This window comes from Bos grunniens, chromosome 22, assembly GCF_055505025.1.
Source record: "Bos grunniens cultivar Pamir isolate PY7600 chromosome 22, Bosgru_T2T1.0, whole genome shotgun sequence".
Lineage (NCBI taxonomy): Eukaryota > Metazoa > Chordata > Mammalia > Artiodactyla > Bovidae > Bos > Bos grunniens.
The window spans coordinates 27598691-27611531 of NC_141186.1; the positions used below are offsets into that span (position 1 = coordinate 27598691).

The window sequence follows — 12841 nt, forward strand, 5'->3', positions numbered from 1 at the left end:
TGCCTCCTGCAAAACCTATATGCATGTGAAAAAGCAACAGTTAGAACTGGAGATGGAACAACAGACTGGTTCTAGATTGGGAAAGGAGTATGTAAAGGCTGTATATTGTCTGTCACTCTGCTTATTTAACTTATATGAAACACAAGCTGAAATCCAGATTGCCAGGAGAAATATCAATAACCTCAGATATACAGATGACACCACCCTTATGACAGAAAGCAGAGAAGAACTAAAGAGCCTCTTGATGACAGTGAAAGAAGCGAGTGAAAAAGCTGGCTTAAAACTCAGCATTCAAAAAATGAAGATCATGGCATCTGATCCCATCACTTAATGGCAAATAGGTGGGGAAACAGTAGAAACAGTGACAGATTTTATTTTCTTGGCCTCTGAAATCACTGCAGATGGTGACTGCAGCGATGAAATTAAAAGATGGTAGCTCCTCGGAAGAAAAGCTATGACCATCCTAGACAGCATACTAAAAAGCAGAGACGTTACTTTGTCAGCAAAGGTCTGTCTAGTCAAAGCTGTGATTTTTCCAGTAGTCATGTATGGATGTCAGATTTGGACCATAAAGAAGGCTCAGCCCTGAAGAATGGATGTTTTCAAATGGTGGTGTTGGAAAAGACTCTTGAGAATCCCTTGGAGTGCAAGGAGATCAAATCAATCAATCCTAAAGAAAATGAACCCTGAATATTCATTGGAAGAACTGATGCTGATGCTGAAGCCCAATACTTTGGCCACCAGATGTGAAGAGCCAACTCTTTGGAAAAGAAGCTGATGCTGGGAAAGATTGAAATCAGGAGAAGAGGATGACAGAGAATGAGAGGGTTGGATGCATAATCGATTCAATGGACATTGGTTTAGCAAGCTCTGGGAGATGGTGAAGGACAGGGAAGCCTGCTACGGTTCAGTCCATTGGGGTTGCAAAGTACTGGACACAACTGAGCAACTGAACAACAAAAACAACAGACCAATCAAGTGGTAACTCCTCCAGGCTTACAGACCTGGATTATCTTAGAGCTGAGACAGGATTCCTGGTGTGCTCAGTCTTGTGTTCTTTTCCTAAATTTCACTGGTAGAAAGTTTAAAAATCTGCAACCCAGGCACACAGGATTTAACTTTGGTGGGGAGAACCAGCATGGAGATTCCAAGGAAAATGACATGATGGATGCAAAGATAATTTAACTCATTTCAAACAACTATTGATGACCCATACAGTGCCAGCAAATATGCAATAGTCTAGAGCTATCAAGATGAAAATGACAATGTTCTAATCTTTTTGGAGCCCCTAGAATAAGAGAACAAAATGGAAAAACAGGAAAGTATAGAAAATATACCGCACATCCAAGGAGCCGTGGCTGCACGGGCGCAGGAGGGCCTAGAGGAGCTATCCCACGTTGAAGGTCAGGAAGGGCAGCGGTGAGGAGATACTGCTCGTCCAAGGTAAGGAGCAATGGCTGCGCTTTGCTGGAGCAACTGTGAAGAGATACCCTATGCCCAAGGTAAGAGAAACCCAAGTAAGATGGTAGGTGTTGCAAGAGAGCATCAGAGGGCAAACACACTGAAACCATACACACAGAAAACTAGTCAATCTAATCACACTAGGACCACAGCCTTGTCTAACTCAGTGAAACTAAGCCATGCCCGTGGGGCAACCCAATATGGGCGGGTCATGGTGGAAAGATCTGACAGAATGTGGTCCACTGGAGAAGGGAATGGCAAACCACTTCAGTATTCTTGCCTTGAGTTAATATGCTACTGGAGATCAGTGGAGAAATAACTCCATAAAGAATGAAGGGATGGAGCCAAAGCAAAAACAATACCCAGCTGAGGATGTGACTGGTGATAGAAGCAAGGTCCAATGCTGTAAAGAGCAATATTGCATAGGAACCTGGAATGTCAGGTCCATGAATCAAGGCAAATTGGAGGTGATCAAACGAGATGGCAAGAGTGAATGTCGACATTCTAGGAGTCAGTGAACTGAAATGGACTGGAATGGGTGAATTTAACTCAGATAACCATTATATCTACTACTGCGGGCAGGAATCCCTCAGAAGAAATGGAGTGGCCATCATGGTCAACAAAAGAGTCTGAAATGCAGTACTTGGATGCAATCTCAAAAACGACAGAATGATCTCTGTTTGTTTCCAAGACAAACCATTCAATATCACAGTAATCCAAGTCTATGCCCCAACCAGTAACACTGAAGAAGCTGAAGTTGAATGGTTCTATGAAGACCTACAAGACCTTTTAGAACTAACACCCCAAAAAGATGTCCTTTTCATTCTAGGGGACTGGAATGCAAAAGTAGGAAGTCAAGAAACACCTGGAGTAACAGGCAAATTTGGCCTTGGAATATGGAATGAAGCAGGGCAAAGACTAATAGAGTTTTGCCAAGAAAATGCACTGGTCATAACAAACACCCTCTTCCATAAACACAAGAGAAGACTCTATACATGGACATCACCAGATGGTCAATACCGAAATCAGATTGATTATATACTTTGCAGCCAAAGATAGAGAAGCTCTATACATTGAGCAAAAACAAGACCAGGAGCTGACTGTGGCTCAGACCATGAACTCCTTATTGCCAAATTCAGACTTAAATTGAAAAAGGTAGGGAAAACCACTAGACCATTCATGTATGACCTAAATCAAATCCCTTATGATTATACAGTGGAAGTGAGAAATAGATTTAAGGGCCTAGATCTGATAGATAGAGTGCCTGATAAACTATGGAATGAGGTTCATGACATTGTACAGGAGACAGGGATCAAGACCATCCCCATGGAAAAGAAATGCAAAAAAGCAAAATGGCTGTCTGGGGGAGGCCTTACAAATAGCTGTGAAAAGAAGAGAAGCAAAAAGCAAAGGAGAAAAGGAAAGATATAAACATCTGAATGCAGAGTTCCAAAGAATAGCAAGAAGAGATAAGAAAGCCTTCTTCAGTGATCAATGCAAAAAATAGAGGAAAACAACAGAATGGGAAAGACTAGGGATCTCTTCAAGAAAATCAGAGATACCAAAGGAACATTTCATGCAAAGATGGGCTCGATAAAGGCCAGAAATGGTATGGACCTAACAGAAGCAGAAGATATTAAGAAGAGATGGCAAGAATACACAGAAGAACTGTACAAAAAAGATCTTCACGACCCAGATAATCACGATGGTGTGATTACTGACTTAGAGCCAGATATCCTGGAATGTGAAGTCAAGTGGGCCTTAGAAAGCATCACTACGAACAAAGCTAGTGGAGGTGATGGAATTCCAGTTGAGCTATTCCAAATCCTGAAAGATGATGTTGTGAAAGTGCTGCACTGAATATGCCAGCAAATTTGGAAAACTCAGCAGTGGCCACAGGACTGGAAAAGGTCAGTTTTCATTTCAATCCCAAGGAAAGGCAATGCCAAATAATGCTCAAACTACCACACAATTGCAGTCATCTAACACACTAAATAGCATATTGAAAAGCAGAGACATTACTCTGCCAACAAAGGTCCATCTGGTCAAGGATATGGTTTTTCCAGTGGTCATGTATGGATGTGAGAGTTGGACTGTGAAGAAAGCTGAGTGCCGAAGAATTGATGCTTTTGAACTGTGGTGTTGGAGAAGACTCTTGAGAGTCCCTTGGACTGCAAGGAGATCCAACAAGTCCATTCTGAAGGAGATCAGCCCTGGGATTTCTTTGGAAGGAATGATGCTAAAGCTGAAAGTCCAGTCCTTTGTCCACCTCATGTGAAGAGTTGACTCATTGGAAAAGACTCTGATGCTGGGAAAGATTGAGGGCAGGAGGAGAAGGGGACGACAGAGGATGAGATGGCTGGATGGCATCACTGACTCAATGGACACAGGTTTGAGTGAACTCCAGGAGTTGGTGATGGACAGGGAGGCCTGGCGTGCTCTAGTTCACGGGGTCACAAAGAGTCAGACATGACTGAGCAACTGAACTGAACTCAGCTGAACAATATTGCTTCTGTTTTATTTTTTTTAATTTTGGGGGGGAGCATGAGGTTATGGATTCTTAGCTGCCCAACTGAGAATTAAGCCCATATCCCATGCATTGGAAGGGGAAGTCCTAATCATTGGACATCCAGGGAAGTACCCCCCTTCCCCGCACATCTTTCAAACTGACAGTTCTAGGAGGCATTCTGTATACTTATCAGAGGTTCATACAGAATCAAGCCCTCATTGATTCTAGTAAGTAATGTACCACGTAATGATTTTTCCTCCATCCCTTTTTTGCTTACCTCAGACTGTTTCTCTTACCTCCTGAGATAATCATCCATATACACTCAGTCACTCAAGTCTTTCTTGGCTCTACTTTTGGAGAAGAAAAACTAAGATACTGTTGACTTTGTTGATTAAACCATTGTTTTTACAGAAGGAAACACTTATTTTCCCAGGACATATATATTGCCTGCCATGATAGAATTTTCCCTTAGAAACTTCAATGTTGATTAAACATTTTGAGAATTTGACTAACCTGTTAAGTAGGAAAGGGAACAAAAAGGAGGAGACGCTTTAAATTTGGAGGTTGGAATACAGAGCAGAAAATAATGGTTAAGTTTATGTCCTGCTGATACTGATCATGATTAAGAGTCAATGGGTTCTGTGTTATATGCACAGATTATGATTAAGAGTCAATGGGTTCTGTGTTATATGCACATTTGGGCTGCCTTCCAGAAGCTTCAGCTTTTGTCAGGAAAAAGGAGAAGTCGTGATCATCCCCTGATCCCTAGTTTTCTTTTTCTTTTTGTAGTAGGGCATCCTTTACTGAGATTTTTCAGCTAATTGCAATTATACCTCTGATCATAGAAGCTGGATCATTGCATGGGATTCTTCTTTATTTGTAACATCTGGTATCAGAGAGATTCAGACCAAAATCTTCACTGAACTGCAGTCTTGATCTTTATTGTCTTTTTGGATGTGTTCATTGTGTTTTTTTCCCCCAGCTTTTTTACTCACACGCATGACTTCTCTTACTGGAAGCTTTCTGATTCCTTCAAAAGCAATCTTGTTGTTGACACTGTTCGGGTAATGATTTAATTTGGTAACTATAAACCATTAAGCATTTCAATATTAAACTTTAAAGAAATTTCAGGAATTATGTGTAAAAAGCTATTACATTGCTAATATCTGTATTCCATTTGCAATTTAACTATCACTACTGGACAGGATTTTGCATTTTAATTGAAAAAGCAACACGTCGCCTCATAGAATACAGTAGGGTTGTATTATATAAGTAGTAAAGCTCACATGCAGTTTTCAGTGATGCTGATTTTATCAGCTTCTCGTGTTATAATTGCAAGTGATCACAAGGTGTTTTGAGACTGAGCTCTAAATTTTTAAATTTTAGGACCATTTAGTCAGCTGGCCATAGTTTCAGATTTATTGCTACTTGTATGTTCCATTTTAATCCTCTTAGGGGGATTTTGTTTTTTACCTTGACATCTCTTATTGTCATATGTTTTGTATTATGACATATTCAACTGCACATATGTATATCCAGTTCAACATATGACCTTTTCCACCATTTCCCATAAAACGATCTATACAGAATTCTTTGGTCAGAAATATATAGGCCATTCTGTAACATCCATCCCACCGTAGTAGACATTATCAGTGCATATTTTATTTTATTTTCTGTCTCTGCCATACTGTACTTGATGTTTCTCATTTTGCTTAGCTGAACACATCTTATGGCTCAAGAAACAAGTGCTTCTTGTTGGGAAACCGTCGTCATTCTTTGGCTGATTTCAAGTCCTGCTGCTAAGTCACTTCAGTCACGTCTGACTCTGTGCGACCCCATAGACGGCAGCCCACCAGGCTCCCCCGTCCCTGGGATTCTCCAGGCAAGAACGCTGGAGTGGGTTGCCATTTCCTTCTCCAATGCATGAAAGTGAAAAGTGAAAGTGACGTCGCTCAGTCATGTCCAACTCTTTGCAACCCCATGGCTCTTGCATCCATGGGATTTTCCAGGCAAGAGTACTGGAGTGGGGTGCCATTGCCTTCTCCGGATTTCAAGTCCTACAGAGGTAGAATTGTGTACTCTAAGCCATGCAGTTATACTATGTGACATTTCACATACCCTGCTTGATAGCCTACCTGGATGAATCCACACAGAGAAACCAGCATCAGTGATATGTAGCCAGTAGACTCAGACTCCAAACTGAGCACATGCATGTCGGAGGAAATCAGAGTCACTCCTCACTCTTCTCTGTGGGCACTGCCTCTGTCTTGTGGCCTTGTCTTCCTCTCTCTGGTGTGGTGAGATCAACTTGAAAGTGAAGTGTGCGAGCAGACCTTAGAAAACCTGACCCAGTATAGAAAGTTAACATGTGTCCGGGTGAACTGTTTTATACACCAAGAATGGTCCATGTGCATATTCACAGAGAAAGCAATTAGAATACAGAGTGTATCTCTCATGGTTCTACGTTCCTGCCTTTAATGTCAGTTTGGGAGTTACTGTCTCCAGGGTGTGATTAGAACTTGGGATACCTTAGAGCTGCACAGCGCGTGGCCAGAAGGGCAGTCAAGGTGAGCCATTTGGATCCTGTAGGAGGTGGTGTGGAAGAAGGCGAAAGAAAGTAAAAAATGTGGACAGGTGGATTTTATCTTTGTTGTGGTATCTTCGTTCCTTGACCAGGGATCAAACATGCACCCCCTTGCACTGGAAGCGTGACGTCGACCACTGGACTGCCAAGGAAGTCTCTGCCTTTGATTTTTAATTCAGATTTCCCCAGTTGTATATATACTTATTTTGTGTGTGTCTGTGTATTTAGTTTTATACAGTTGTATCACATGTAGTTTGTATATCCACCTCATGGTCAAGATCCCTCACAATGCCCTTTTATAACCACTCCCATAGTCCTGCCCCCAGCTTCCCTAAACACTGCTGCTGCTGCTGCTGCTGCTAAGTCGCTTCAGTCGTGTTCGACTCTGTTGCGACCCCATAGATGGAAACCCTAAACACTGGCAACCAGTAAACCATCCTCTTTCTGAAATTCACGTTCAGCTTTGGTCCTAGATGTAGTTCTTTTTAGATGCTCCTTATCACATTGGTTTCTTGAAATCTGGCTTTGGAGGCTTCAGAATAATGTCAGAGTTTGCAAGAATTAGGAGATAGGAAGAAAATTCTGAGAAGTTTCTACCAAATAATTTCTGGCATGACTTCTTATTTATTTTGACTCCTAGACAGGCCTTGTTCTAATATAGTTCTTGTCAAGATTGAACCATATGCAGCTTTGACTTGAGTTTGGGGTTGTATATGTAATCTGTCAGGATATATCAGTAATCTGAAACTTTGAATGTTTATACTGCTTTTATCTCTATATTCCCTAAGGTTCAAAAAAAAAAAGAAAAGAAAAAAAGCTGGGAAAACACTTACAGCACTACAGTTATTTTTTCTTTGCTCTTCTGGTGCATATTCTCCAGGAACTGGCCACATCAGGTTTCCACAAATAATGTACCTTGCCCTTATAGGCTGTGGGGCTTCCCAGGGGGTGCAGTGGTAAAGAATCTGTCTGCCAGTGCAGGAGATGAAAGAGACACAGGTTCGATCCCTGGGTTGGGAAGATTCCCTGCAGGAGGGCATGGCAACCAAATCCAGTATTCTTGCCTGGAGAACCCCATGGACGAAGGAGCCTGGTCAGCTACAGTCCACAAGGTCTCAGAGTGTCAGACACACACACGCCCTTATATACTGTAGAGACAGTGTCACTGCAGAGCAAGGGACAGACCTGTGACAGACATAGGTCTCTCACCTTTGGAAGAGAAGAGACATTAGTTTCTGTAGGACTTCTATCTGTTTTGGTGTATTCTAGGTAAAATCAGTGATGAGTATGTTTTCTGATGCGAAGTTATATACAATAGAAGAGAACAAGGAATTGGACAAGAAATCAGTAAAAATTATGATACACACTTGGTTGTCAGAAAATAATGTTTTGAAACTTTTTCCATGTATGGGCTAACATTCTGATATGATGTACTCTTCTCTCTAGTCTTTGGAAAACATTCCAGTATTGCAGTTTCAACTCAGTTACATTTCAAGAGCCTTACTGTTTTGATAATGCTGCTTTTGGTTATGGCAATGGCACCCCACTCCAGTACTCTTGCCTGGAAAATCCCATGGATGGAGGAGCCTGGTAGGCTGCAGACCATGGGGTCGAGAAGAGTCAGACACGACTGAGCGACTTCACTTTCACTTTTCACTTTCATGCATTGGAGAAGGAAATGGCAACCCACTCCAGTGTTCTTGCCTGGAGAATCCCAGGGACAGGGGAGCCTGGTGGGCTGCTGTCTATGGGGTCGCACAGAGTCGGACACGACTGAAGTGACTTAGCAGCAGCAGCAGCTTTTGGTTACAGATTTAAGATGCTATAATACTGTTATATAAATTTTGTAGGGTAAACTCTGAATAAGACCATGAACACTATGTTTTCTTCTTTTATAGTCACACATATGATCAGTTTTGCTGATTGTTTAATTCCATGTTTATAATCTAACAATTTAATACTATTTTTAGTAACAATAAAATGAAACAGCGTAGGGTTCTTATTTCCCTTTGATGTGTTGACTATATTCATGTGTCTACAGTTTGTAGTTTTATCAATTTGAAGATGGTTGTTTCAGTTTTTGCATTTTTCAAGGCAAAGTTGAAATTTTTGAAGTCGTATCTTAAAATTCATGCTCTGCCTTACTTTTCATAGTCACCACATAGGCAATTTATATCAACCCTTAAAAGCTGTGAAGTAAGTATATTCTTTCACAAATTGACAGTACAAGTGTTCTGATACAGAAAGTGACACCTCGCGGTGTATTAACTGTGGAATGCACAGTATTTTTTTTTTTTAATCAGAGTTTAGAGAAACAGGCTTTTCTTCTCTTTCCTCATAGTCTTAAGCTTTGTTCAAATGAAACCCATAAATTTTCTCCATGCTATAAGCTGGAGAATATGAATTAGAATTTGCTATTCTGGATTGTTATGAGAAGAAATCAAATGGTTTTTTAAAAAGATCACTGGTGATCAAAATAGTATTTGCCTTAATTGCTTTATTAAATACTTAAAAATAATTATGTGGGCAATGATAAAAACAGTTTGTATTTTTTTCACTATAAATAAAAAGAAATATGTGAATTTAATTCACAGGGTTAGTGAGTATAGTTTTTATTTTTATTACTGAATTTTTAGAAACACTAATAAAGAAATCAAAATCCAAAGTTTCCTTCTCAAAGCAAATGCTGAAAGTTCTCCTAAGGTTCCTGAGAGGGATTTTTTTTTTTTTTTTAATTTTCCTATAAAAGGAAAGGAATGTCTCTTGTTCAAACATTTTAAATGTATGGTCCTTTCTGAAATCCTGTTTTGTTTTGTTTTCAAATCAGATCTTGAAAATTTTAAAACCAAAATGAGAAGTACAGTGTCAGTGCGTGAAGGCCAGGGAGTCGTCCTGCTCTGCGGCCCCCCGCCACACTCTGGAGGTAACAAGTGCTATGTTTTTGCTTCTTATATTTATTAAATAAGTTTCAGGGCAAGACCCACAGTATATGTGCTCTTATTGCTTCCATAAATTACTTTGAGAAACTTGATAATCCAAGCATTGTATTCTGTCGGCTGAGTTGGAATATAAGAAACTCAACAAAACATTGTCTATCTCGAGAAGTTTACAAACATGATTTACTCATTCCAACAAAAAAGATCTAAAGGCAGGCAAGATCAAGTTCATTCTAGTTCCCTAATGGTGCTGAACAATGCTTCATCCTTACACTATTACCATTTGTTATTCAGTTTTAGACCATGACATATATTGGTGTCCGTGGGGTTCTTTCCTCTCTTTCCCTCTCTCTTTCTTTCTGTCTCTCCCCCTGCCTCATACACACACACTTATACATGATTATTGATATATGCTGTTGGACCTCTTGATATATATGTAATATGTATTGAAAATGAAATATGTTTATATTCATATCATTTTTATTGAGGTGTTGAAATTACAAATTTTATGCTACATTGGTATAAATTGAATTATTGCTGGAAATTCAGGACCTTAATGAAAAAGCTGCAAGAGTGAAAATGAACTTCTGCATGTATGAAAGTAATTTAATAAGCCCTGTTCCCTGTTAAGAGCCTGGAGTGCTGGTTGGATTTTGCTCTCATGCTCCTGACCAGAGGGGAAACAAAAGTCTTCTTCCCAAGAGAGTAAAGCTTATTCAAATAAAAATATGCTAGACTTCAATTGTTTCATGACATCTGAAGCAAAGTCCTTGTGGCCCTTTGGTGAGTAGGCAGTTTAAATCACAAAACCTTCAGCCCAGTAAAACAGACATTTCCCGTCTTCAGTATCTGATCATTTGAAATGTCTGAGCCAGCTGCACACTGCAAATTTGGGGCTTATCTGCTTTGCCTGCCCTCGTGTTGGTGGGTACGAGTTTAAATTGGGCTCCCCAGTCTAATTCAGCAGTATATATTTTGCTGACATCATGAAGTTCCATCAGATCTTTGACTTTGAAGGGAAGCATAGATTCTTTTGATTAGCAAGAAAAGTAACTGATTTCAAAATGACTTGAAGAAAATAGGGAGTTTACTGGCTTATAAAACTGGGTTGATCGCATGCTGTCTATAGAGCTGTGTGGTTAACATGGAGATGTGCCACCCAGAACAGCTCGCTGCCTCACTGTGGGTAGTGGGGTCAACCGGTGGCCTCCTGCTCTCAGCTCCTTCCTAGTCTTATTGGCTGCAGGAGCCACTTGCCTGTGACCTCACCCTTCCAGGTGCTGCCTGCCTCTGGTGTCTGAACAAGGAGAGGATGTCTTGGGGTCAGCCATTTCTGCCTGTTAACACTGGGAAGTTCTGGTGGCCCGTGCTCTATCCAGAGCTACCTGCCAGGATGACCATGGCTTTTTTGGATGACCCCAATTTGACTTCTTTCTGATCTCAGATCCTGCTTCTGCCTCCTTGTTTTCACAGGTTTTGATCATTAATCAAAATCTTTCATCCCAGACTCTAGTTTTTGCTCCCTGAGAACCCAAACTAGTGAACTCACTAATTTAGCCAATTTCTTAAGCAGTTTATGTTTCTTGGTATTTTTTGGCTCTGCTTCCCTCCATGTTGATTCCGTTGTTCTGTAGACTCCCTGTGTAGCACAGGTGGCCCCTGGCAACTCTGGGCTCTCATGATCCTTGATGCTAAAGATCCTCTTGGGCCAGACAGCCTGTTGCTCAGTAGCTCCTGATGTTAATTGGACTGGCCTTGCTTATCAGATTTTTCCCTCCAGCAAAGGGCTGAAATCAGCTCCATCTAATGACAAGCACTTGAATAAGAAAGACATCGTTTTCAAAGGAAAAGGGTTTCATTATGAGAAAAAAAAAAAAGGAAAAAAAGGGAGAGGGATGTGTTAGATACACACTAACCACTAAACAGTGTTGGAATTACAGCTAGTAAGCAAGTATCAAAATTACTAAAATTTACTGTTTAAATCAACATAAAATAGTAGCTAGGCAGTCTTGTTTATGATGTATTTGGGAAATGCTGACCCGATTTATGAGCCTGCCTAGATGATCTTCTTTAAGCGCTTTTATGATGCGCTCACTGATGACAGAGGAGGGGCTCTTTGAGTTGCACACCGTGAGGGTGTCTTAATAAGCTGTTGGATAAAACATATTACAAAAGATGAATCATTTCTGTTGTCATGAAATTGGAGAACTGCTCGCCAATCACAGCTCTCCTCATGTAATGACATCCTGATTTCTCTCTGTCTTTGGTGACTTCATATAGTTCTCCTTTCATTTTTAAAGCTCACAGTCTGGGCTGACAGTGGAGGTCTGTAGAACTGTTGGCAAAGAAGGAAAGAAATCTGCCTGGATATGGTGCATTAGCTCTTAAGAACTCGGTGCATGCACGGGAGAACAAACAACTGAACAAAAGCATACTTGCCTTCATGCCAGGTTGTGCAGGAAAATGATAGGGACCAGAGCAACAGATGTAGACACTGAAAACAGGATTGTCATTGATCTAGGTCTACCTAATGCTGTGCCTGCCAAGACACAGTTTATATCCACTGCTCTGACCCCTTGGTTTGGGAGCATCTTGAAGACAGAGCCTATGTTCAAGTTTGCCTTGCACCCAAGTGCCCAGCAAGGCAATGGCACCCCACTCCAGTACTCTTGCCTAGAAAATCCCATGGACAGAGGAGCCTGGTAGGCTGCAGTCCATGGGGTCGCTAGAGTCGGACACGACTGAGCGACTTCACTTTCACTTTTCATTTTCATGCATTGGAGAAGGAAATGGCAACCCACTCCAGTGTTCTTGCCTGGAGAATCCCAGGGACAGGAAGCCTGGTGGGCTGCCGTCTATGGGGTCGCACAGAGTCAGACACGACTAAAGTGACGTAGCAGCAGCAGTAGCAGCAGCAGCCCAGCACAAGGCTGGTTTATAACAAGCAGTCAGTAAGTAATAGTTAACAAATGAACATATTCATGAAATGAACAGAGGAATCTTCTTAGATTTGGCCAATGATAAATGCTTTTTGAGAATGTACTGGAAATCCTGTTTCTAGACATAGACGCATTTAACAGTTGATATGCCCTGGGCACCAAGAAGACAGGTGCAGACATGGCCAGATCATGGTGAACTCTGACCACAGCAACTCTATCTGCCCTTCTTCATTTTCTTGTGGACTGGGAGACTTCTAATTCAGGGGAGGATATGAGGCAGCATAGAGCAGCCAAAGCCATGACCTCAGGGTTTATCAGCAGGCGTGATGTGGGGCACTGGCCGCCCTGCTGTGACCTATTTTGTCTTCTTCCCACAAAGTCCCATCGTCCCTCCAGGACATGAGTTTCCCTT

General features: G+C 41.2%; 1 protein-coding gene across 5 annotated transcripts in view; it reads left to right on the plus strand.

The window, feature by feature from the left end:
• The window catches only part of CNTN3 (contactin 3), a 395604-nt gene that overhangs the window by 203612 nt on the left and 179151 nt on the right, over positions 1 to 12841 (plus strand). For all 5 annotated transcript variants that reach the window (XM_086366707.1, XM_086366708.1, XM_086366705.1 and 2 more), the window contains one exon: positions 9382 to 9477. In XM_086366707.1, the coding sequence (XP_086222833.1) occupies positions 9382 to 9477 (96 nt within the window). The remainder of the gene's footprint in view (positions 1 to 9381; positions 9478 to 12841) is intronic.